Source organism: Urocitellus parryii, chromosome 6 (assembly GCF_045843805.1).
Source record: "Urocitellus parryii isolate mUroPar1 chromosome 6, mUroPar1.hap1, whole genome shotgun sequence".
Lineage (NCBI taxonomy): Eukaryota > Metazoa > Chordata > Mammalia > Rodentia > Sciuridae > Urocitellus > Urocitellus parryii.
The window spans coordinates 62,770,053-62,792,421 of NC_135536.1; the positions used below are offsets into that span (position 1 = coordinate 62,770,053).

At 43.4% G+C, this 22,369-nt stretch overlaps 1 protein-coding gene and 1 pseudogene across 1 annotated transcript; one reads left to right on the plus strand and one right to left on the minus strand.

Annotated features, from left to right (window-relative positions):
* Nucleotides 1-422: 422 nt before the first annotated feature.
* LOC144255364 (glutamine amidotransferase-like class 1 domain-containing protein 3, mitochondrial pseudogene) lies at nt 423-1,529 on the minus strand (annotated as a pseudogene).
* A 3,459-nt stretch (nt 1,530-4,988) lies between these two features.
* On the plus strand, nt 4,989-22,203 carry Slc10a1 (solute carrier family 10 member 1). Its single transcript, XM_026385176.2, has 5 exons — nt 4,989-5,453; nt 14,641-14,851; nt 16,600-16,778; nt 18,229-18,425; nt 20,248-22,203. Exons 1-5 carry the CDS (start codon nt 5,098-5,100, stop codon nt 20,349-20,351), a joined length of 1,047 nt encoding a protein of 348 aa, XP_026240961.2. The 5' UTR covers nt 4,989-5,097; the 3' UTR covers nt 20,352-22,203.
* The last annotated feature ends 166 nt before the right edge of the window (nt 22,204-22,369 follow it).

A 22,369-nucleotide genomic window follows, 5' to 3' on the forward strand; every position in this document is an offset into this window, starting at 1 on the left:
TTTTTTTTTTTTTTTTCCAGCACACAAGCAGCCTTTATTCTTCCCCCTCCACACACCTGTGAGCTTCTGCCACCCGGGAATCCACAGTCCACCCACCCAGTCACAGAGGGAGGCTGAGTGACAGCAATTTCCCCCTACCCCCCACACGAAGAGAACTGAGGCTGATTTAAGAAACCTCATGGATACAGCCCATTCACCAATTCCAGAAGGCCCAGACGTCCCTGTCAGGAGTTTCCAGTTTGGACAGGAGCCATGCTGCAGCTAAAGGACTGCCTGCTACAGAAAGTCCCTCCCTTAATCAGTGTCCACTTGAGACCAGAGGGTCTCCACCCATCCACGTGCACTTCTGGTCTCCTGATTATCAGACAGGTAACATAACAACTCGTTTTCTTCCAAACCCAAGCATCCCAAATCATCAAACCCAGACCGCAGCGTGGTATTTCCCTCAGGGTCTCTCCTGGACAGGGACAGTTGCTGGGGGAAGTGGCGACTGCTTGCTCCTCAGGGGTGGACAAGGAATGCTCAGCTGCCCTGTCAAGGTGTGGCTGGCCACCCTCCTGTGTGGAGGAGCCTCAGGCCAGACCCCTGTCCCACAGCAGAGCTCCCTGCTCAAGCAGAAAACATGAAGTCAAACAGAAACGCAGCTCTGGCCCCGTGCCCAGCTGATCACAGGTGGCCGCCGGCTCCGCGTCTTTTCCCTGTGAGTTCCCGCACCTTCTTCACCATGGCCCCGATCCCGTCGTGGATGTGGTGGAGGGCGGTCTCCCACATGAAGGCTGGGGTCGTGACCACCTGGTTTTTCTGGTCCACGTGAGCTTCGGTCACACCCTTCACACAGTGCTTGGCGCCCAGGGCCTTGATGGCCTCGGGAGTCCCTGCGTAAGGCCACTTGCCATCCTCTTCCTGCTCATGGCCCACGGTGACTTCCACACCTCTGAGCACTTTGGCCGCAAGGACAGGCGCGATACAGCACAGGCCAATGGGCTTCCCAGCTCCGTGGAACTCCTTCAGGACCCGCTCCACGTCCTGGTTGACTCTGCAATCTTTCCCGTCCACAGCGAATGTGCTCAGATTTTTGGCAGCTCCAAAGCCTCCAGGGAAGATGGCAGCATCGTGGTTGGCTGCATTGAGCTGAGCCAGGTCAGAGATCTTGCCTCGGGCGATCCTGGCTGACTCCCGTCAAGACGTTCCTGCTTTCACTCTCAGAAGGCTGCCCCTTGGTGTGATCGACCACGTGCATCTGACGGACGTCAGGGGCAAAGATCTGGACCTCAGCCCCGCCACGGCTCAGGTGCACCAGGATCGCTGAGGCCTCGTGGACCTCCGACCCGTCATAGACTCCGAAGCCCGACAGCACCAGCGCGACCCTGGCCCCGGGGGCGCGGCGCCGAGCCGTGGAGGGCCGCGCGCGGGAGGGGGCCAGCAGGAGCTCGGGAACGGCGCAAACGCAGAGGCGACCACCAGCCTCGGGGCCACTAGGGCCCTCACGGCCGCCATTACAGCTCAGAGACTTCAGGGTCGGCGGGTCACGCGTGGCGGAGCCCTGCGCAGTAGCTGGAGCTGCGCAGCTGCCGCTTCAGGTTTCTTGTCTGCACCAGAGGACATGGCACTCTGTGGGAGTCTCTGCTGAATTCCCCTCTTATGGGTTCTTACAGTTCACTCACCCTCCAGACATTTGGCTAAGCCCTGCCAGGATACAGGCAGGATCTCAGGGGCAGTGGAGATCATCATGGACATACATGATACCTCTCTGGTAAAGTACCAGTAGAAAGGTCTCCAGCAAACTGTTCCTTAAGTAGCCTTGAGACCAGATAGACTGTGTGGTCTTCATAAATGAAGGCTAGGCACATTCCTGTCTGATAGCTCCAGGTGCATCAGAACATGGACATCCTTTTTGGCTACCATCACCCGCTCCTTAAATAGGGGTTCAGAAATGGTGGCTCAGTTCTTCTTGGGCATCAACATCATGGTGGCTGCAAGATATGGGGAAGTGTTTCCATTTGGCCAAAGCTGAAGCTCAAGCCACTATAGTAAATTCACTCGGCTACTACTACCCCATGAAATTGTTTAGTGACATGTTGCTTGAAAGAAGCAGTTGAGGCTTAAATGGAACAAATATGTAATCAGAGAGACTTTTCCATTCAAATTCTCAGATCTCTAAAAGCAAGGTAACTGCCTGGCATAGGGGGCATACATTTGTAATCTTAGTGACTTGGGAGGATAAGGCAGGAGGATCACATGTTCAAATCCAGCCATAGCAACTTAGCAAGGCACTGAGCAACTTAGCAAGACCCTGTCTCAAGATAAAAATAAAAAAAAACTGGGGGACTGGGGTTGTGGCTCAGTGACAGAGCACTTGCCTAGCATGTGCGAGGCCCTGGGTTTAATCTTCAATACAACAAAAATAAATAAATAATGTGCCCAACTACAACTAAAAAATAAATATTAAAAGAGAGAGAGAGAGAGAGAGAGAGAGAGAGAATGAGAACCGGGGATGTGTCTCAGTGGTTAAGTGCCCCTGGGTTCCACCCCTGGTATCAAAAAAAAAAAAAAAAAAAAAACCCTAGGTAACTAGGAAGATGAGGTGGAAGTGAGGCATGGAGCCAGGGTATGAATACCAGGTCTACCACCCAGTTGTATGAATTGGGGCAATTAAATAATGTCTCTGTGCAGGGTGTGGTGGCGCATACTTGTAATTGCAGCAGCTCAGGAGGCTGAGGCAGGAGGATTGTGGATTCAAATCCGCCCTCAGCAACTTAGCAGGGCACTCAACAACACAGTGGGAACCTATCTCTAAATAAAATACAAAATAGGGCTGGGGGAGCTAAGGTTGTGGCTCAGTGGTAGAGCGCTTGCCTAGTCTGTGTAAGGCCCTGGGTTTGATCCTCAGCACCACATAAAGATAAATAAATAAAGTAAAGGTATTGTACCTAGCTACAACTGCAAAAAAGAAAAAAAAATTTTTTTAAAAGACTGGGGTTGTAGCCCAGTGGTTAAGTGCCCCTGAGTTCAATCCCTTGTACCAAAAATTAAAAATTAAAACAATTTTTAAAATGTAATATCTCTGAGCCTTTTCCTTCCTCCTCATCTATAAAATAAGACTAGTCATAGTAACTGTTTCACAATATTTTTCTGAGGACTAAATAAGAAATGAAGTCACAGAGTTCTGTGTATGTATTAATATTACACAAGAGATCCCCTTATCCCCTAAATTTTTATGAAATCAGAGTAGGTACAGAAAAGAATGGATGTCATCAGCTCTTTAGAAGAGATTTTTCCGTTCTCTACAAAGGCACATTGCTAGGAACAGAATTGGTAGGAGAGGAGTAGAAAGAGGGGTAACCAGGGAAAGACGGTGTTTCCCAAAGGGCAAAGGTCACAGCAAGACATAGGAAAATTTTGTGATTCTGAGAAAAGTCGAAGAGGAACTGTTGGTGGATACTAGATAGCTTAGAATCCAGTTTATGGATATATTATGGGATCCCTGCTCTATTTATATGAACAATATGATCAATAGACATATCCCAAGGTTGAAGGATCATTCCTTGTCCCCTTGGGCATCAGGCAGATATGTAAAAATTGTCTTTCTTCGGCCTCAGGGCCCTATGTAGGGTTGAACAGGATGTCTGTGTAAATGCTAAGCCCTGCACTGGGCTGTCAAAGCCTGTACAACTGCATATGGCAGCCCCATGTGGCCCCACCCTCGTGAATGTCTGCTTTGCATGTGTATCCTCTGTCCCCAGGTGGCTTCATATGGACCATAAGGTCCCCAAGTGTTTGTATAATGGATTACAAGGTTTTTATCCTTCCACAGTTCCAGCACTCAGCTGATATTCTCCCCAGGCAGCTCTGAGGGGACAGGCAGTTCTCCTCTCCAGGAGAAGAAAGCAGCCTACTTTGGGTTCCCGCCACCTGCCTTCCAGGCACCACACATCCCTCTGCCTTCCTTCCCCTTGAGACCAGTTCAACTCTAGCACCAGGAAATCATTAATATGAGCGTCTCTAAGAGGGAAAGAGGCTTCAAGAGCATGACACCCTTGGCCTCAGTATACATTCTGAGCACTGCACAACTTCAAGCAGCCTCCTCGTGGACGTGATGCAGTAGATATGAAACCTGTCCCACCCCTTCAGCAAGGACGGAAGGAAGATGTGAGGCTCAGGACATTCGTGCCTGCCTCTCTCTGCCGCTGTGTGCTGAGACACAGACCCAGTGTAAAAGCAGAGCCTCAGGAAATCAGAAAGAAAAGGCTGTGTACTCTTGCTTTTTTCTCAGCAAGTTTCCCAAGCAATGGGGCTCCTGAGACACAGATTAGTCTCTGAAGCCAGGGAGCTTTCCCTTTGGGGAAAGAGCCTCCAAGCTTCCAAGAGCCAGCGCCATCCAAAGCAAGTTCTTTCCTCCAGAAGTAAGCATTGCATCCCAGGGGATGCCAACGTGCCCCTTGGGACCCACAAGTCCAAGTTTGAGGATAAGACACAGGCAAGAAGGACACGATATTCTTATCTGCCAAGAGGAGGGTCATGGTTACATCCTATCCTGGAGGCCAGTAATACCACCTGCCCCTACCCTGTCCTACAGCCCCTTAGGCTATACCATCTCCATCCAGGAACCAAAGGCAACACAACAAATGGCAACCTGCTGGGCATGGGGAGGGTACCTTCCCCAACCGATTAAGCTGGAACCAGGAGCACAGGGAAGGCAAAGGGCTAGGCTTGGGTGGGCGCTGGTCCGGGACTGGTCCCCAGGGACAGAATAGTAGCAAGCCATGCTCTGTGGAGGGCACAGGAGAGGAGAAAAGCCCTCCATCCAGCAGCGGCCAAGTGGTAAGGGAGGTGAGTGAGTGGCACCCAGAAAGCTGCAGAGATCAGAGCACTCGGGACAGTTGGGAAAGCCAGGCAGAAAAGGCTGGGCTCTCTTCCCTTTAAGGCCACTACCTGGAAACAGGTCCACTAGTTGCATCATCTTTCTATTTGCCCAGAGCTATATTTTGTTCAGAAACTCTGTCCTGAGAGGGGATTAAAGAAGGCATCCAGCAAGGACTGAACAAGGAAGGGAGGCATCAGTGGAACAAGGGTGATCTTCTGCTGCCTCCCAGAAGGATGGAGGTGTACAACGTGTCTGTTCCCTTCAACTTCTCCCTGCCGCCCAACTTCGGCAAGCGCCCCACGGACCTGGCACTGAGCATCATCCTGGTGTTGATGCTGCTCGTCATCATGCTCTCTCTGGGCTGCACCATGGAGTTCAGCAAGATCAAGGCTCACTTGTTGAAGCCTAAGGGGCTGGCCATCGCCATGGTGGCCCAGTATGGCATCATGCCCCTCACTGCTTTTGTGCTGGGGAAGGTCTTCCAGTTGAATAACATTGAGGCACTGGCAATCCTGATTTGTGGCTGCTCACCTGGAGGGAACCTGTCCAACATCTTCAGTCTGGCTGTGAATGGGGACATGAACCTCAGGTAGGACTAGGGCTAAAGTGGGAGCATCATGGAACAGGGCCACTGTAGGAATGTCACAATCAAGGGGAAGAGCTGGGTAAAGCCAGGAAAGGGAGGGAGTGGGGGCTATGGATGTTGGGGGGAGGGTCATGGCATTTATTGCCAAGAGCTTATGCTGGGTTTGGGGAAGGGACTGGGGACCACCTTGGTTTAAGCACCAGGCCAAAGGGGCCAGCTGGTCGAGGATTATTCTGAGACCTCTGCACTCCCAGAGGTATCTCAAGTGGGACACAAGGATTGCCTTAAAGGAGCACTGATTTCTACCAACGAGCCTCTGTAGAACTTTACCAACCTAACTGGGTGTTGGGGGGTGTTGTCGACTCTGAAACAGAAGATTTGAAAGGAGGTGTGATGGGTTCCAAATATTGCCAGGGATTTCAAGGTGACTTGGAACCAAATAAGCACCTCAAATTCCTGTAAAGTAGACAAGAATTCCAAAGGTGTTTCCAAGTGTCTGAGCATCTGAGATATCTTCTTTTAAAGATCCATCAACCCAGAAGCTGAGCATGGGGAGGCACACCTGTAATGTTAGAACTCCAGAGGCTGAGTCAGGAGGATCTCAAGTTCAAGGCCAACCTCAGACCCTGTCTCAAATAAAAATAAATAGAAGAGCTGGGGATGTAGCTCAGTGGGAGAGCACCTCTGGGTTCAATCCCCAGTACCAACACAAGAAAGAAAGAAAGGAGGGAGGGAGGGATGGAGGGAAGGAAGAGGGAAGGGAGGGAGGGAGGGAGGGAGGGAGGAAGGAAGGAAGGAAGGAAGGAAGGAAGGAAGGAAGGAAGGAAAGAATGGAATCCCTCATCTCCCTATCAGATGCATCGATGCTTCCAGGCAAAGGCACAACCAGGTATGGTAGAATGTGACTTCCCCAAGCCTGCCCAGGTTATGGCAGGCCCCACCTCAGCCTCACTGGTAGGGGAAGACAAGCAGCATTTGTGGCCCAAAGCAGACTGAACAGAAGTCAGCAGGAGCCCTCTCTTAGAAGGCACAAGGGGGCTGGGAGTACCTGTCCTTCCAAACAGGTGAGACTCTAGCCTTAGGCACCTTCCAGAGGAGGCCATCTCAGACCACAAGACTGAGCTGGGTCAACAAAGCTCATCAGCAGAAGCTGTCTCTTTTATCTAAGTCTGAGTCTCAAGCCAATTTCCTCTGATTCAGTCTTCAGTGGAGACATTATCCAGTGCCAGACAAAATCCACCTGCTTGTGTCTGTGAGCACCCTCCCCTCAGCTGAACTTTACTAAGAAAACTAACCAAGTTGGACTGGGGTATAGCTCAGTGGTAGAGTTCTTGCCGAGTGTATGCAAAGCCCTGGGTTCAGTCCTCACTACCAAAAAACAAAAAAACTAACCAAGTAAAAAAATTCCCTCCAGGTAGTACAAAGTGACACTGCGGCAGTTGGATTTTTGATTTTGTTTTGTTGTTGTTGCTGTGCTGGAAATCAAACCCAGGGCTGTTCACGTGAACTACCAACTGAACTATGTCCCCTCAGCCTATGGGACAGATTTTTAAATTATTATTTATTTAATTTTAGCAGTGCTGGGGCTTTGGGTATGCTAGGCAAGTGCTCTACCACTGATCTACACCCCCAGCCCTCTTTGGGACAGATTTTTAAATGAAAAAGCCTAGAGCAAGAGTTGAGGTTTACCAAGACCTGCACTCTGAGAAGCCCCGGGCTCTCTACCACAAGATTCAACCTTCCCTGAGGTAGTGGATAGGAAGAGAGACACTAGGAATTCAGCTTGTACAGGATCCCTTGGGAATATATTTTGATGTTCAACAACCTCACTATGAGAAAACTTCTTCCCTCCACCTAATGCAAACCTTCCTGCAGCAAAACAAGCTGATGGGTCTTTGATCTGGCCTATGAACAAAACTTGCTGCAGCATCTGTGTTCCAAGAAACCCAGACTATTATACCTTAAATACTTTAAAAAGAATGCAAAAATCAGATGTCAGGGAAAGCTGCTCAGAGGGATTGATGTGTCTGTGGGAGAAGCAAAGCAGAGGTGACAGTGTGAAGGACAATGGACAAGTTTTTAAAAATGTAAGTGACCAGATATCCCAGCCTCATCAACCATGCTAATGAGGCCTTCCACCAATACCTGCACTTCCGTGGTTTGAGACCTCCACCACTACAAGCCTCTAGTGACTCAAGAACATGACCCATCTGCTTTCCTGCTCAGCCTCCTTGCCCAGGCTCCTGAGACTGTCACTTCTCCCTAGACCCCAGGAGAGGTAACACTCCTCTGGGACTTCCACCTTCTGTCATAAAGTTCCTTGTCCATAAACAAACCTCACATGCTCATTAAACCATGCCTTAGACCCCACTGGTGGAGCATGAATATTGCCATCTGCCGTTACTTGCTGCCAGACTTCAAATTTCAATTTGAGTTCATCCGGGACGTATTGTTACATGTATTATAATGACAATGATACTAAGAATTGGGGCTGGGGATGTGGCTCAAGCGGTAGCGCGCTCGCCTGGCATGCGTGAGGCCCGGGTTCGATCCTCAGCACCACATACAAACAAAGATGTTGTGTCCGCCGAGAACTAAAATAAATAAATAAATAAATTCTCTCTCTCTCTCTCTCTCTCTCTCTCTCTCTCTCTCTCTCCCTCTCCTCTCTCTTTAAAAAAAAAATGATACTAAGAATAAAATAAAAATCTGCACTAGACACTGGATAAGTACATAATATGCTCAATGCCTGGGTGGGGCTGCTCTAATAGCCACATATAAAGATGAGGAAACTTGAGTCTTAGATCTGGCCTATGAATAAAACATTTATTGAAAGTCTGGGTGGCTCCAGGGCCTGTGCTTTGACTCAAATATCTTCAGGGCCAGCATGTTCATAAACAAGATGGTTCATGGCCTGCCAGCCTCAAAGGCATAGGCCCCTCTGCTCAGATGTAAGCCTATGGGAGCTGAACCTACTGCTGTCACAACTTCCTGCTTTTCAAGAGAAGGTAGAATCTCCATTTTTATGTGGAATCTTCAAATTTTTAAACATCAACAACTTGTTCAAATTTGTCTGAAACTAAACAATATATGTCTAAGGACCAAATGTAGCTCCAAAGCCCAATTTGAGAGCACTCACTCAGCCCAACATTACTGTGTCCCACTTAGAGGTTTACACATGAGGAATCCGAAGTCTGGAAAACTGCCATAGGTTTCCCCCAAATTGTGGAAAGTTGCATATAGAACCAGTCCAGGTTTCTCTCCTGGTTATTCTGCCTCCAGCTGGGGTGAGTCTGAAGCAGCCTGCTGTCACAAGAGACTTAGGCCATCAGGTGAATTCCTCCATACAGCTTCTTCCTGGAGGTCACACAGGCAAGAGAAAATGCCCTCCAAGTTGAAGTGACATTGGTTTGTGCAGAACAGAGAAGAGAATGTCAGCAGGAACAGGTCTCTTTTGACTGCCTTTGCTGTCCCTCAAGCTCAACTGCTTCCCTCATCCCACAGGGCCCACAGAGGAAACTAGAGCAAATGGCGGTGGGGCAGCAGGCTTAGGCACAAGCCAAGGATTCCCATAATGTAGAAGACTAACCAAGACAAGATGGAAGCCACTGGGGTTCCTGAAAGTTTCCCTCTTCACCATAGGACTGGTGGGTCCCCTCACATCTCCCTCAGTTTCTGCCTCTGAGCTCTCCATAGACAGGTGCTCAAAACCACATTCTCAAACATGGTGTACAGATATCCAAAGCAGGGACTATGCAGTGCTCTGAGAGCGGAAGCAGAAAGGAAAAAGATAAACCAAGAGGCAGCCAGGCCACAGTGTTATCATTGTGGAAACTAGAATCTGGAAGTTATCTCCCAACCGTGTCCCTCAAAATAAACTGAGGATCACAACAGTTACAGAAATCAGCAGGTTAGGAGATGGATGTCTCTGACTAGCCCCCAGTCACTGTGCACATGGATGAAGTACCCCAGAGTCTGGGAACATGACTCCCACATACCATGAAATAAGAGAAGAGGATGCCATGAGATAAGGTACGGCATGTCCCAGAGCAAACTTCAAAATCTGACACACCAAGCCAAAGTAAGCATGACTTCTCTACTCTAGGACAGCAAAGCAAACACACAAGTTGCAAGTTGTTTTTTTACAAAAATCAAAAGCCAGCACTGAAGTCACCACATGTCCCTCCCCCATCTCATTCCCTTGTTCTCCAAAGGAAACACCTGCTGGGATTTAGTGTTCTGCATTTCCTGGGATCTTTATCACATGTTAGATATCCATAAATAAAACATACTGCTGTATTTGCATGTTTTAAATTTTATATTAACTGTCATCATTTGACAACTTGTTTTGAGAAACAGGCATGTATGTGAAATAACTATTGCATTTAAATTTGCTTGAGTTGATCCATTCTGTAGTCAGACATGTCTGCAGATTTCATCCACTGCTTTGGTGGACAGTCTTGTGGATGGTCCCTTGCTCCCAGATGAGAAGATATGTAATAAAAGCTAGACTGCTGCTGGGCTGAGGACTCACAATTCTACAGCAAATGTAATTGCTTCACTTTGTACTTCATTAGGATCCCTGTTTGTTCCTATCTTTATGTTTGGAATTATCAGACGTTTTAAGTATTGCCAACTGAGGAGTATGAAATCGATCACAGTGATTTTAAATTTGATTTCATGGGAGACCTGGCAGCTTTCCATGTATTTATTGGCCGTTTGTGTACCTCTTCTGGAAATGTTATGGGCTTTGCTTGTTTATCTATAGGATTGTTTTAGTGTATTTTTAAACTATCAAAGTCATTTATATATGGTGAAAGTCTATTCACTGTTTGAGGCTTGATGTCTTAAAAAGATTGCTTACTCTAACTTAGTCAAATTTGCCATTTTTATTTTTTCTTGATCGTTTAAATTTCTGAGTTTAAGGAACTGCCTATGCTATCTGCAAAGTGACGAAGGTTCTCTAAATTTCTTTTGAAAAGTTTTCAATTTTTGCCTTTCATGTGGAGATCTTCAATCAACCTAGAATTTATTTTTACGTGTGATGTGATCTATCTTTTCACATGAATAAATTCCCAGCACCACTGAATTTTTTCCCAGTAATTATATAATGCCACCTCTCTCATTACATATCATAAGTTTGTATTTGGAATCTCTTATTGGTTAATATGGCTAGCCTTGCCTCACTACCACATTTTCCTAATTACAATCAAATTGTCTTGATATCTCAAATGTTGTCCACCTATTCTTTTTTAAAAAAATTTTTAGATGTAGATGGACACAATACATTTTTACTGTATTTTTTATGTGGTGCTGAGGATCAAACCCAGTCCCTCCCAAGTGCTTGCCTAGTATTCTACCATGGAGCTATGACCCCAGCACCTCCATACATTATTCTTGAAAATGCTAGCTACTCTGAGCTTTTTACTCCCCCCACCCCTTACTGGGGATTGAATCCAGGGACATTTTACCACTGAGCCATATCCCTAACCCTTTTTATTTTTTGAGACAGGGCCTCGTGGCCTTGAACTTGTGAGCCTCAACCTCCTAAATTGCTGGGATTAGGTGTGTACCACTGCACCCAGCTGCCTTTTATGTTTTCACCTGAATTTTATAATCAGCTTTCAAGTTTACTAAAAAATTTCTTGAGTTGGGCATGGTGGCTCAATCCTGTAATCCCAGCAACTAGCGAGGCTGAGGCAGTAGGATTGAAAGTTTAAGGCCAAACCCAATAACTTAAATCCTGCCTGCCTCAAATTAAAAAGTAAACCTAGAAAAAGGACTGGGAATATAGCTCAGTGGTAGAGTGGCTGAGTTCAGCCCTCGGTACCAACCCCTCAAAAATAAAATTGGGTGAATTTTGATTTGCATAATATTTTTTTTTAAGAGAGAGTGAGAGAGAGAGGGGGACAGAGAGAGAGAGAGAATTTTAACATTTATTTATTTTTTCTTAGTTCTCGGCGGACACAACATCTTCCTTTGTATGTGGTGCTGAGGATCGAACCCGGGCCGCATGCGCGCCAGGCGAGCGCGCTACCCCTTGAGCCACATCCCCAGCCCCTTGATTTGCATAATATTTACACAGAAATTTAGAATCCATTTTTATATTGAATCTTTTTTAAAATGTTTTTTTTTTTTAGTTGTAGATGAACACACAGTATCTTTATTTATTTTTATGTGGTGCTGAGGATTGAACCCAGTGCTTCACACATAGGAGGCAAGCACTTTACCACTGAGCTACAGCCTCAGCCCCTTATATTGAATCTTCCCCAACAATAAATATGGTGTAGCTTTTCTTTGCCTTAGGTCTTTTTCATATCTATGAAGTTTTATTTCTTCTATAAAGACCTTATATCTCAAAAAAATAGATCTTACATCTCTTTTAGATCTAAGTATTTCGTTTTTGTGAATATGATTAATGGCATTTTTTTTTTGTACTTGGAGGAATTTTATTAGTAATAGTATTTGTTCAGTGAGAAGGTCAGGGATAAAAAAGTCCCCCAAAGCAAGTTTTAGTTCCACACTAAACATGTAAGTAATGTCTTCTTTGGTTTCTTTCAGCTTTAACATTTGGTAGATCTAATTTGAAATGAGTTCCAGAACAGGGAAGAAGCTGCGGCAAGAGAGAGAAAAGAATGGGTGAACAGTTGAAAAGTGTAGTTGAAAAATGGGGAGACTGAGAGAGTACTATAATGAAGCCCATCTCAGACAAAAAGCAACCAGTAGGATTTTCAGGGACTCGGTTGGAGCAATGCCCACCTCAGTCATCTCCCAGGTAAATACTCCCACAGTGTCCAGGACCTGTGGCCCATCTGCTCCCACACGCCTGCCTCACCCTAAAGGCTTTCTGAGGTCTTCAGTCTGTCACTTGGATCAACATAAAACTAACCAAGCCCTGACTTTCATAGTCATTAAACAACAAATATTCCCTGAGGCAGGAATTGTTCTAGGGGATACATCTATAAACAACAGACCAAGGCCCAGCCCTTGTGAGCTTACATAATAGAGGAGAGAGACCAGAAAATAAACAATAAGCATAGTAAACAAGTAAAATAGAAGTCAAAGAGTGCTATGAGAAAAGAACAAATAGAGTTAGGTAAAAGGGATCAGAAGTGTGGGTGTGGGTGGTGGAAATTTTAAAAAGCTTGGTTAGGGGTCGGGGAGCTTCATTGAGAGTGTCTTGGCAAAGCCTTGCCAGGAGTAAGAGAGTTGGCCTTAGGATGTAGGGGGTGAAATTTTTCAGACAAAGGAAAATAAAGGATTAATGGTCTTAAACAAGAGGTTGAAGGTCTTGTTTGAGAAGCCCAAAGAGGCCAGGGAGCCTGGAGCAGGAGGAGTGAATAGAAGGTGCCATTGGGAAGTAAGTGGGGTGTGGGGTGCACACCAGGTAGGGCCTTGCTGGCCATTGTAAGCCTTTGGCCTTTAGCTGGGACCTCTTCAGCAGAATACCTGGGGCCATGACCTGGCCATGTGAGGCCGCAGCAGAATGAGTGACAGCTAGACTTCTCAGAAATAGACATAGGGGAAGGGCAGTAATAAAATGAATCTTAGCTCTAGACTATAAAGAAATAGAGGAGAAGATGAATAAGGGCAGCAATGTAAAGAGGACTAAGTGAAAACCATTAGCCTTGATGCTGTTTGTAGATACCAAAGAATAAAGAAAAGGGATACTTTCCTTCTTAGAAAAGCAATAGTTAGGGCTGGGGATGTGGCTCAAGCAGTAGCGCGCTCGCCTGGCATGCGTGCAGCCCAGGTTCGATCCTCAGCACCACATACAAAGATGTTGTGTCCGCTGAAAAATTTAAAAAAAAAAATATTAAAAAATTTTTAAAAAATTGGTTAAAAAAAGAAAAGCAATAGTTAATATTTTAGCAGTACTCGACAATTATTACCATTTTTAGTGGATTGTTCAATGACCACTATTGGTCAGGCTAATGTTGATTATTGCACATAAACATTCAAGTAGGCTGGCTCTTTTGTTGCTCAGTTTTATCTTTAAAAAGTAGCTGGGACATTACAGTGATACTCCTTTTGAGAGGGGTAACCAGCTGAACAATTCCTTCCTAGGATGGGAGTGTGGTCTGTCCTATCTCATGGGGAAAAAGCCAGCACATTTTAGAATTTTGATGAGATTAGCTTGGTGATAGGAGAGTACAGGTAACGTGAACTCCATTTGATTAATGGCATTTTTTAAAAATTACCTATTTGTTATTAGTATCTTGGGTCCCATTTTTTAATATTATGAATGTATTTAGAACCTGTGGATTCTCTTGCTAGTTACAATGGAAATTTTTCTCTATGAATAATCCTGTTATTGACAAAATATTAATAAAAGTTTTGTTTCTTCTTTTCCCATCCCTATTTATTCTATTTGTTTTGCTGTGCCAGAGAGGGTCTATATATAGTATAATTTAAAAAGTGATAATACTGTTGCTTTCATTTTTGTGATATTAAGTCCTTATTTCACCATCAAGTTTAATGTTTACTATAGAGTTGGGAATTTCCCTTGTTGCTAGTATAATAAATTTTTTCAAAACACTGAATTTTGTTGTTAGCTCTGCATCTATGAAATTCTTTTTAATCTGAGTGATGGAGGCCTCTTCTCTTGCTCCACTAGTATAGACCTTCAAATTATTGTTTCTGATTTGCTTCTATTTCTTATAGCCTTCTAATCATTCATATATATATATATATATATTCCCAAAGACCACTGTCTCACATTCCCCAACAGGTAAAATGCACTTGTTGATCCATATTTTCTTTTGGACAAAGCTACTCTTATCCAGCTATTCCCTAGCTCTAAGCCTATAGCAACTGTACCAGATTGCTACTCCATGATCCTATATGCTAGAGTCAAGGTGATGGAAATCAGCTATATTCAAAATGGGTTGTGCATATGGTGGATGCTCAAAGCAAGAATTCCTATTATAGATAGGATTGGTATGACCCCTTTCTCAGTGAAGCACAAAGGACAAATGTAGTTGCATGGATCTGGATTCAAATTCTACCTGTCACTATTTGAATTGAGGCAAGTCACAATTTTTTTCTAGTCATCAGCTTCCCTAAAAGCCAAAGAGATAGTATGCTTACTGCTTAAGGAAATGAACTGTAAAGCACTTAGCATAGTGCCGAGCACATAGCCAACATTCTACAAGCCTATTAACAGATTGTTTTCATCTCTTCCACCCAGCATCGTGATGACCACCTGCTCCACCTTCTTTGCCCTGGGAATGATGCCTCTCCTCTTGTATATCTACTCCAAAGGGATCTATGATGGCAGCCTGGAGGATAAGGTGCCCTATAAGGGCATTATGATATCATTGGTCACGGTTCTCATCCCTTGCACCATAGGAATCATCCTCAAATCTAAACGGCCAAAATATGTGCCTTACATTATGAAGGTAAGAATGTGGGACAACATGGGAAGGAAACACCACCACACAAAGCTACTTATGGAGTAAAGAAGTTTATTTCGGGTCACAGTTCTATCGACTCAAGTCCAAGATCAGGTAGCCCCCTGTCCAGTGAGGGTGGCTAGTCATGGCATGAGTAATGTTGGAGCAAGTGCTTACATTTTGTGACAGGAAGAATGTGGGTGTGGAAAAGAGAACACACATAAACATGGACCTGGTTTCCAGTCCCCTTCAAGAGTATATTCACAATGACCTAAAGATCTCCCATAATGCCCTACTTCCTATATGTCCACAGCACTTCCCATTTGTACCATCCTAGGGACCAAGCTTTTCACGCATGGACTTTTGAGAGAGACTCATGCAAACAAGGAGTTTCCTTATTAAAAAGCAGGGTAAGGGGGTGGAATCAGGTGTAGTGGCACACACAGGTTATCCCAGTGGCTTGGGAGGCTGAGGCAAGTTCAAGGCCAGCCTGAGCAACTTAGCAAGACTATCTCAAAAAATTAAAAAGGGTGGGGATGCCACTCAGTCATTAAGTACCCCTGGGTTCAATCCCTGGTACACAAAAAAAAGGGTGGGGAAAAAAAAAGCTTGGTACTCTTATTTCATGGGATCATAAGGTACCCACGAATACTTTTGAAGTTAGAAGACCAAAAAAAAAAAAAAAGTATAAGGCATAACCATTATTTTAATAAATTTACATTATGCTCCTCTTACTTACTAGATGCTAGTTTATGCTGCATATTCTGAAGACAGTCTTCATAATTTGATATTTGTACAAAGTAACACAAGAGAAATAAGATTCAACAAATGGGGACTGGGGTTGTGGCTCAGATGTAGAGTGCTTGCCTAGCATGCGTGAGGCACTGGGTTTGATCCTCAACACCACATTAAAAATAAAATATATTGTGTTCACCTACAACTGAAAAATGTTAAAAAAAAAATTCAGGCTAAGGATGTGGCTCGGCGGTAGAGCACTCACCTAGCATGTTCGAGACCTTGGGTTCTATCCTCGGCACCACATAAAAATAAATAAAATAAGGGTATTGTTTCAAACTACAACTAAAAATAAAATATTAAAATTCAACAACTGCATAAGAACAGGTACTGGAAGAATTTAAGGAGATATGATTTTTCAGAGCTGGAGTGCTCATAGGGGCATCTTGGAGGAGAGGGGCTTTAGCCAGACCATAAGGAAGAGTAGGATTTAGCTAAGATTGGGAGAACTCTGAGTAGAGTTCAAAAGGCACTAAGGCCAAGTTGACTGACTTAAGAAGCCAAAGGGAGTCTGGGGAAAGGTGGTGGTGTATGTACTCCCAGCATTTCAGGAATACGATAGATGAAGAGTGGAGTGAGTAAAACCTCAGAGAATTTATAGCAGTACTATGGTCACAGATCACATGTCACTTGCCCTCAGAGGAATCTTGGAAGTAACAGCTTTGGGCCCTCCACCCACTTTAAAGGAGACCCGAAAATTCCTCAAAACTACAGCCATTCATTGAAAACCTGCCCTCCAGAGCTGGGTCAAAAAAAGATTTGTAGCTGAGTTTTATTAGAGTTATTAGTCAAGTTTCTGTTTTCCAAGTATCCAAACTATTGTTAAGTCTAAAAATAAACAGATCTTTCATATTCTCCCTTTCCACTTCAAATATCAATATTCTAGTAAAAAATGCTTTTTCATTCCTAATCCCCACCCTTATCTCCCACAATGACTTTTTTTCTTGTCCTCTGTCCAGGGAGGGATGATAATCTCTCTCTTATTCAGCGTGGCCGTCACAGCCCTCTCCATCATCAACACAGGGAACAGCATCATGTATGCCATGACACCACACCTGCTGACAGTCTCCTCCCTGATGCCTTTTATTGGCTTCCTGCTAGGCTACCTTCTCTCTGCTCTCTTCTGTCTCAAAGCACGGTAGGTATTAGAGCCCCTGGGTTCAATCCCTGGTACAAAAAGAAAGGATCTGGGCAAAGAATTTTCCTAGCTGTATGTTCAAAGTCACCAAAGGAACAAAGAGCCCTGGACTGAGAAACAAGTATCAAACAGGAGAATTACTGAATGGGTTAGAGGCCTAAGTTAAACCTAGACACCAAATGCATCTATCATCCAAACAGCAACACCTAATGGCTAAGTGCCCCTCCCTCCAGAGTCTAGATTCCACCTCTTACTGAATTCCCTAGAGAGTAATGGCCTGGGGTAACTGGGAACAAGGACACCCAATTCAACATATTATAGTGACTTTCCCTCATTTTAGCCCTGGGAACAAATGCTTATAAAGGAATGTAATCATTACTAGCGCACATACCCCAACATACACACAAAAAAATTATAAATAGAATTTTAAAAATACCCAGGGGGCTGGGGATGTGGCTCAAGCAGTAGTGCGCTCGCCTGGCATGCGTGCGGCCCGGGTTCGATCCTCAGCACCATGTACAAAGATGTTGTGTCCGCTAATAACTAAAAAAGAAATAAATATTTAAAAAAAAAAATACCCAGGATCTGGGGTTGTGGCTCATCAGTAGAGCGCTCACCTAGCACATGCAAGGGCTGGGTTTGATTCTCAGCACCACATAAACAAAATAAACGTATTGTGTCCAACTACAACTAAAAAGTAAATATTTTAAAAAAATAATTATCCATTTAAAAAGCTGTACTAACAAATCACTATGGATGTAACACAAACCAAAAGGCCATCAATGACCAGTGACATCAATTTTCTCAAAGCAGATCACAGTAAATGGCCACATACTAAAATGTCATCACAGTAGCCTCCCTCATTTAAAAAAAAAAAAAATGTGCTTTTATTTTAAGACTATTTTAAAACACTTGGAATTCAATAAATTTGAATGTGTATTCATTATATGTAAACATCCATCCTCTAATCTGTAAAATGGAAAGCAAAAGTGGAAAAATATCTTCCTGAGTTAGGGTATTTGTTTTAAGATGCTAAGCTACAAACTTGGGAACCAGGCAAAACTCGAGGCATTTCAGACAAACTCTTCCATGACCTGTTGAAAATGTAACTGACCTATAGACTTGACCTAACAAGCCAGTGAATGATACCAACTCAAAAGTTCCTCTCATGCCTCACCAGCAAGGCGATTTCTCCAAACTTAAAATTTGGCAATCCTGCAAAAGCAATGTGTACTTAAAAACTTAAATGAATCTTCTAGGCACCATCCTCCACAGATTGGGTCAGACACATCAATTTGATTTTTCTTAAATCAATATGCACCCTACATATCTGATTTCCATCAGATTGCAAAGGGTCCCAGTTATCTGGGAGTGGGAAAGAACAACCGAAGTCATGCCCTCATGTCCCTTATGAGTGAATACAGTTGTTTTGTCGTCTTCTCCTTCATAGGTGCAGACGCACCATCAGCATGGAGACAGGATTCCAAAACATTCAACTCTGTTCCACTATCCTCAACGTGACCTTTCCCCCTGAAGTCATTGGGCCACTTTTCTTCTTTCCTCTCCTCTACATGATTTTCCAGCTTGGTGAAGGGCTTCTCTTCATTATTGTCTTCCGGTGCTACAAAAAATTCAACCCTCCCAAGGGTGAGTATCAACCCCCATCAAGTTCTGCTCCTATATAGGAACAGAGACTTCAACACATTTCTAGCAGCAACTTTTAGGAGCCAATGTAGCTTCCATTAACTGCATGCTCTGCCTGCCTTCCAGCTGGAAAAACCAAACTGGATGTGCAACATGGGCTGCTTTATCTAAGCAGGGAGACCATTTCTCAGTCTGAGAAAATAGGACAGAACTGCTTTGGACAGAGATAGTTGTAAGACATAATTTGGTGAAAGGTCTATTTCAAGAAGTTTCAGTATTTTTTTGGATTGAGCTTTCAAGGTCCTGGGACCAGACCAGAACCCTTTGTACCACTGGTACCCCCATGTAGGAAAACCACATTAAAGCAATGCAGCCCTTATATCCAGAACCCATCAACTCTGGTTACACAGTAAGTGCAAGCCTGTTAAACAGTAACCATCACAATAAACTTAATATGATTTTTACTTTAATGTGATCACTACTGGATAACATGGTACCTGTTCAGAGCACTACCTCCAAAAAAAATCTCCTCCTGGTGTGCATTTTAATCCTAAATGCCACCCCACTCCCATGCTAGGTTCTAATTACATGTTAAGCAAACTTCTAAAACTGAGCTAGAATCCTGGCCTACAAATATCTTTAAAGCAGAAAACTCAACCTTGCTTTATAACACATCTCATTTATTTTACCCTAAACATCACTATACTTTTTTCCAATAACTTACCCAATTCATTCTCCTGCCTCATTTCTCTCATCAAAAATTTTTCTTGCCCTGGGGCTTGGTACCTGAGGAGAGTACTCAACTTTCCCTGGTAAAATTCATATTACATACTAGCAAATGCAGATTCTCTCCCTTTGCAATTAGCTTAAGATATAAACTTTGTTTTCAAACAGCCAAAAAGGGGGAGGGGGGCTGACCATACCACAGAACCATTTATCAGCATTGGTTCAAAACTACTGTGGAGTTGTAGAAAAACAATCTTAAGTTTGACAACTGAAGATTTTTTTGCCCAATAAGATAACCACCTTGCCAAAAAATGTATGGGAGAGCCAGGCGTGGTGGTACACGCCTGTGATCTCAGCAGCTTCAGGCTGAGGCAAGAGGATCGAGTTCAAAGCCAGAGAGGCACGACACAATTGAGACCCTGTCAAATACAAAATAGGTCTGGGTATGTGGCTCAGCGGTCAAGTGCCCCAGAATTCAATTCCAAGTACAAAAAAAAAAAAAAAAAAACAACTATATGAATGAACTTAAGACTTAAAAGTTTTAGTTTAAGAAAGGACTAGAATGCCCTTAAAGATGCAATAGTCTATATATTGAAGAAACTTCCTCACAGTATACCTTGGGAAGATGACCCCCAGTGGTACTTTCTCTTTGGAGCTAATAGTCTCAAGCAGCTCTTCTCAGAGTAAATAATCTGTCACAAAAAGGCTTGTGTTATTGAACCCTATACCCTTAATAGTAATGAGACAAAAAGACCTGGTCAGATTTCCCTAAAGCTCTTCTTCCCTGCCCTGTTACCTCCAGAATGCAAACAGTTCTTGCTGACATAATAAACCCACCTCCCCTGTTAATTTATGTTCAAAGTTGCTAGAGGTGAAGAAATGAAATCTTGATATTCCATCACTAGTAAGTACCTACCCACCATTAGGAAGACTGAGGAAAAAGCTAATCTTTCCTCGGAGTTTGAATCATGAGGTGTCAAATTAAAAGTAAGAGATTATAAACATATAAACTCTAGCAGCACTAAGTATTATTTTCCAAAATGAACGTTTATTATTATTGTACTCCCAACCATCCCTTAAACCCTTTTTGATTTTACAGAGAAAACAAAACTGATCTATACAGCTGCAACAGAAGAAGCAATTTCAAGAGCTCAGGAAAATGGCGTCCACAAAGGGGAAGAGTGCTCCCCTTGCACAGCCTAGCCCTTCCCTCGGCAGCCTGGATTCTGGGCAAATGGCAACTGAGAAAGCCAGTGTGCTCAACTACAGAGCAGCAAAAACAAAACAAACACCAGGCTTGTCTTTCTCTAGCACTTCCAAACCACCTCATTTCTTGCAAAGAGAAGATTCACTTCAGCAGAATCAAGGCTTGGTCTGCAGGACAAAGGAAGACTCGCCTATCATCCCCTGCTTGTACTGGTTAAAAAAAAATGACTTATTCAGCGACTATAAACTCTATGAAGGCAAAAAATAATCTGCCTTTTGCCCTAGACCTCTGAACACAGTGCCTAATTAGCATATAAAACTCCATTTCTGGGCTAATCAATAAATGGCATGTTTTACCCATTAATCAAATACTCAAATCTCCAAGTTTTTTGACCCAAAAGGAAATAAGTGCTCAAGAACACTGCAGAATTAGTACACAACAAAAGTTCTAATATAAAAGATCACATTTCCTTTCTTTTTGATATCTTTTGGATTATATTTCGTGAGAATAGTCGTGACACCAAGCATGGAAAAGTGGACATAAAATGCAAAACAAAGCAAACTCAAAATAGCATTCACACTCACAATGAAATGTGGATATTTGAAAGGTATCTGAAGACCATCAGTAGTGAGAAGCTGTAACAAGGTGAAGTCAAAAAACATAGAACTTCATTAACAATCTATTCCATCAGCTCATGACACATCAGTGGAATAAAGTAACCCCCCACATTGGAGGTACACTGTGAACTACTGTCAGAATGGTTTCCCAATTGGAAGAAAAATTTGAAATACTCTTTTTTCTAAAGAAACTTAAGCTTTTGGGGTATTAAATGAAAACAAGCATTAATAACCAATAGGCTGGAGCTCAGTGGTAGAGTGCTCACCTCTATCTAGCTGATTACACCTCCTAAGACACACAGCTACCCAGAACAAAGAAATGAAACAAGATGTTTAGCTTTTAAGAAAGATTAAGGTTGGACTTAAAATGTATTATCCTCAAATTACTTTTAGAGAATTAGATCAGAAATATAAGCACAAAAAACTAAGGTAATATCATGCCTCACATAAAGGCTGATTCTGAAACTGTTTTTAGCATTACACTCACTCTGCTTATGACTTCTCAAGTCATAAAACTTAAAATTCAAATTCCCTTTTTGGAACATTAATAACCCAGTTACCTGCCATTTTAAAATGTTTGTTTTTTTTTTTAAAAGAGCTCTTTATATATTTTTTTTTTAGTTCTCAGCAGACACAACATCTTTGTATGTGGTGCTGAGGATCAAACCCAGGCCGCACACATGCCAGGCAAGCACGCTACCACTTGAGCCACATCCCCAGCCCTTAAAATCAGATTTTATTCCCTCTCAAACACTTGTAAAGATTAAAAGTAGCAAGCCTCTACTTTCTAATTCTCTGTGTGGGAGGGGACACATGTAATATCCAATTACATTTAACCATAATGCCTAAGTACATCTGAAGAACCCAAGGGAGGAAGTGATATTACTTCAGGCTGCAATTGTATACAGAAATCAAAATTTTAGCTTCCACTCCAGTTCCCTCAAATGTTTTCCCAGACTCAGCCTACTAAAAGAATGAACATTATTTTCATATCTCAATGTTCCAGTCTTAAAACCCAGAAGAGAAGGGTACCAAACTTCACACCTATTCCCCAAAGTATTCCTGACTTCCAACATCTGGGGATACCAAAGTCTGATTTTTTTCTCTGCTACTTCTAATTCCGCCTTCCCGAAAGAAAAGGGCAGGAAATACCAGGAAATTCTGAAAGGGACTTTCAGAAACCACACTTCCTAGATTTTAATACTTCACCACCACTTATTTGGATCAGTTGACAAAGTTTCTGAATTTCCTGATAGAGTGGTATTATAATCTTAAGATTCAGTGAATATATTGGTAAGCACTTACTACTGCAGTTAAGTAGATGTTTTTCTGTGTCCCCAAATTATGTGTCTAGCCTAGCACCCAAAAACCTTAAAACTAAATCTTTGACCATACTA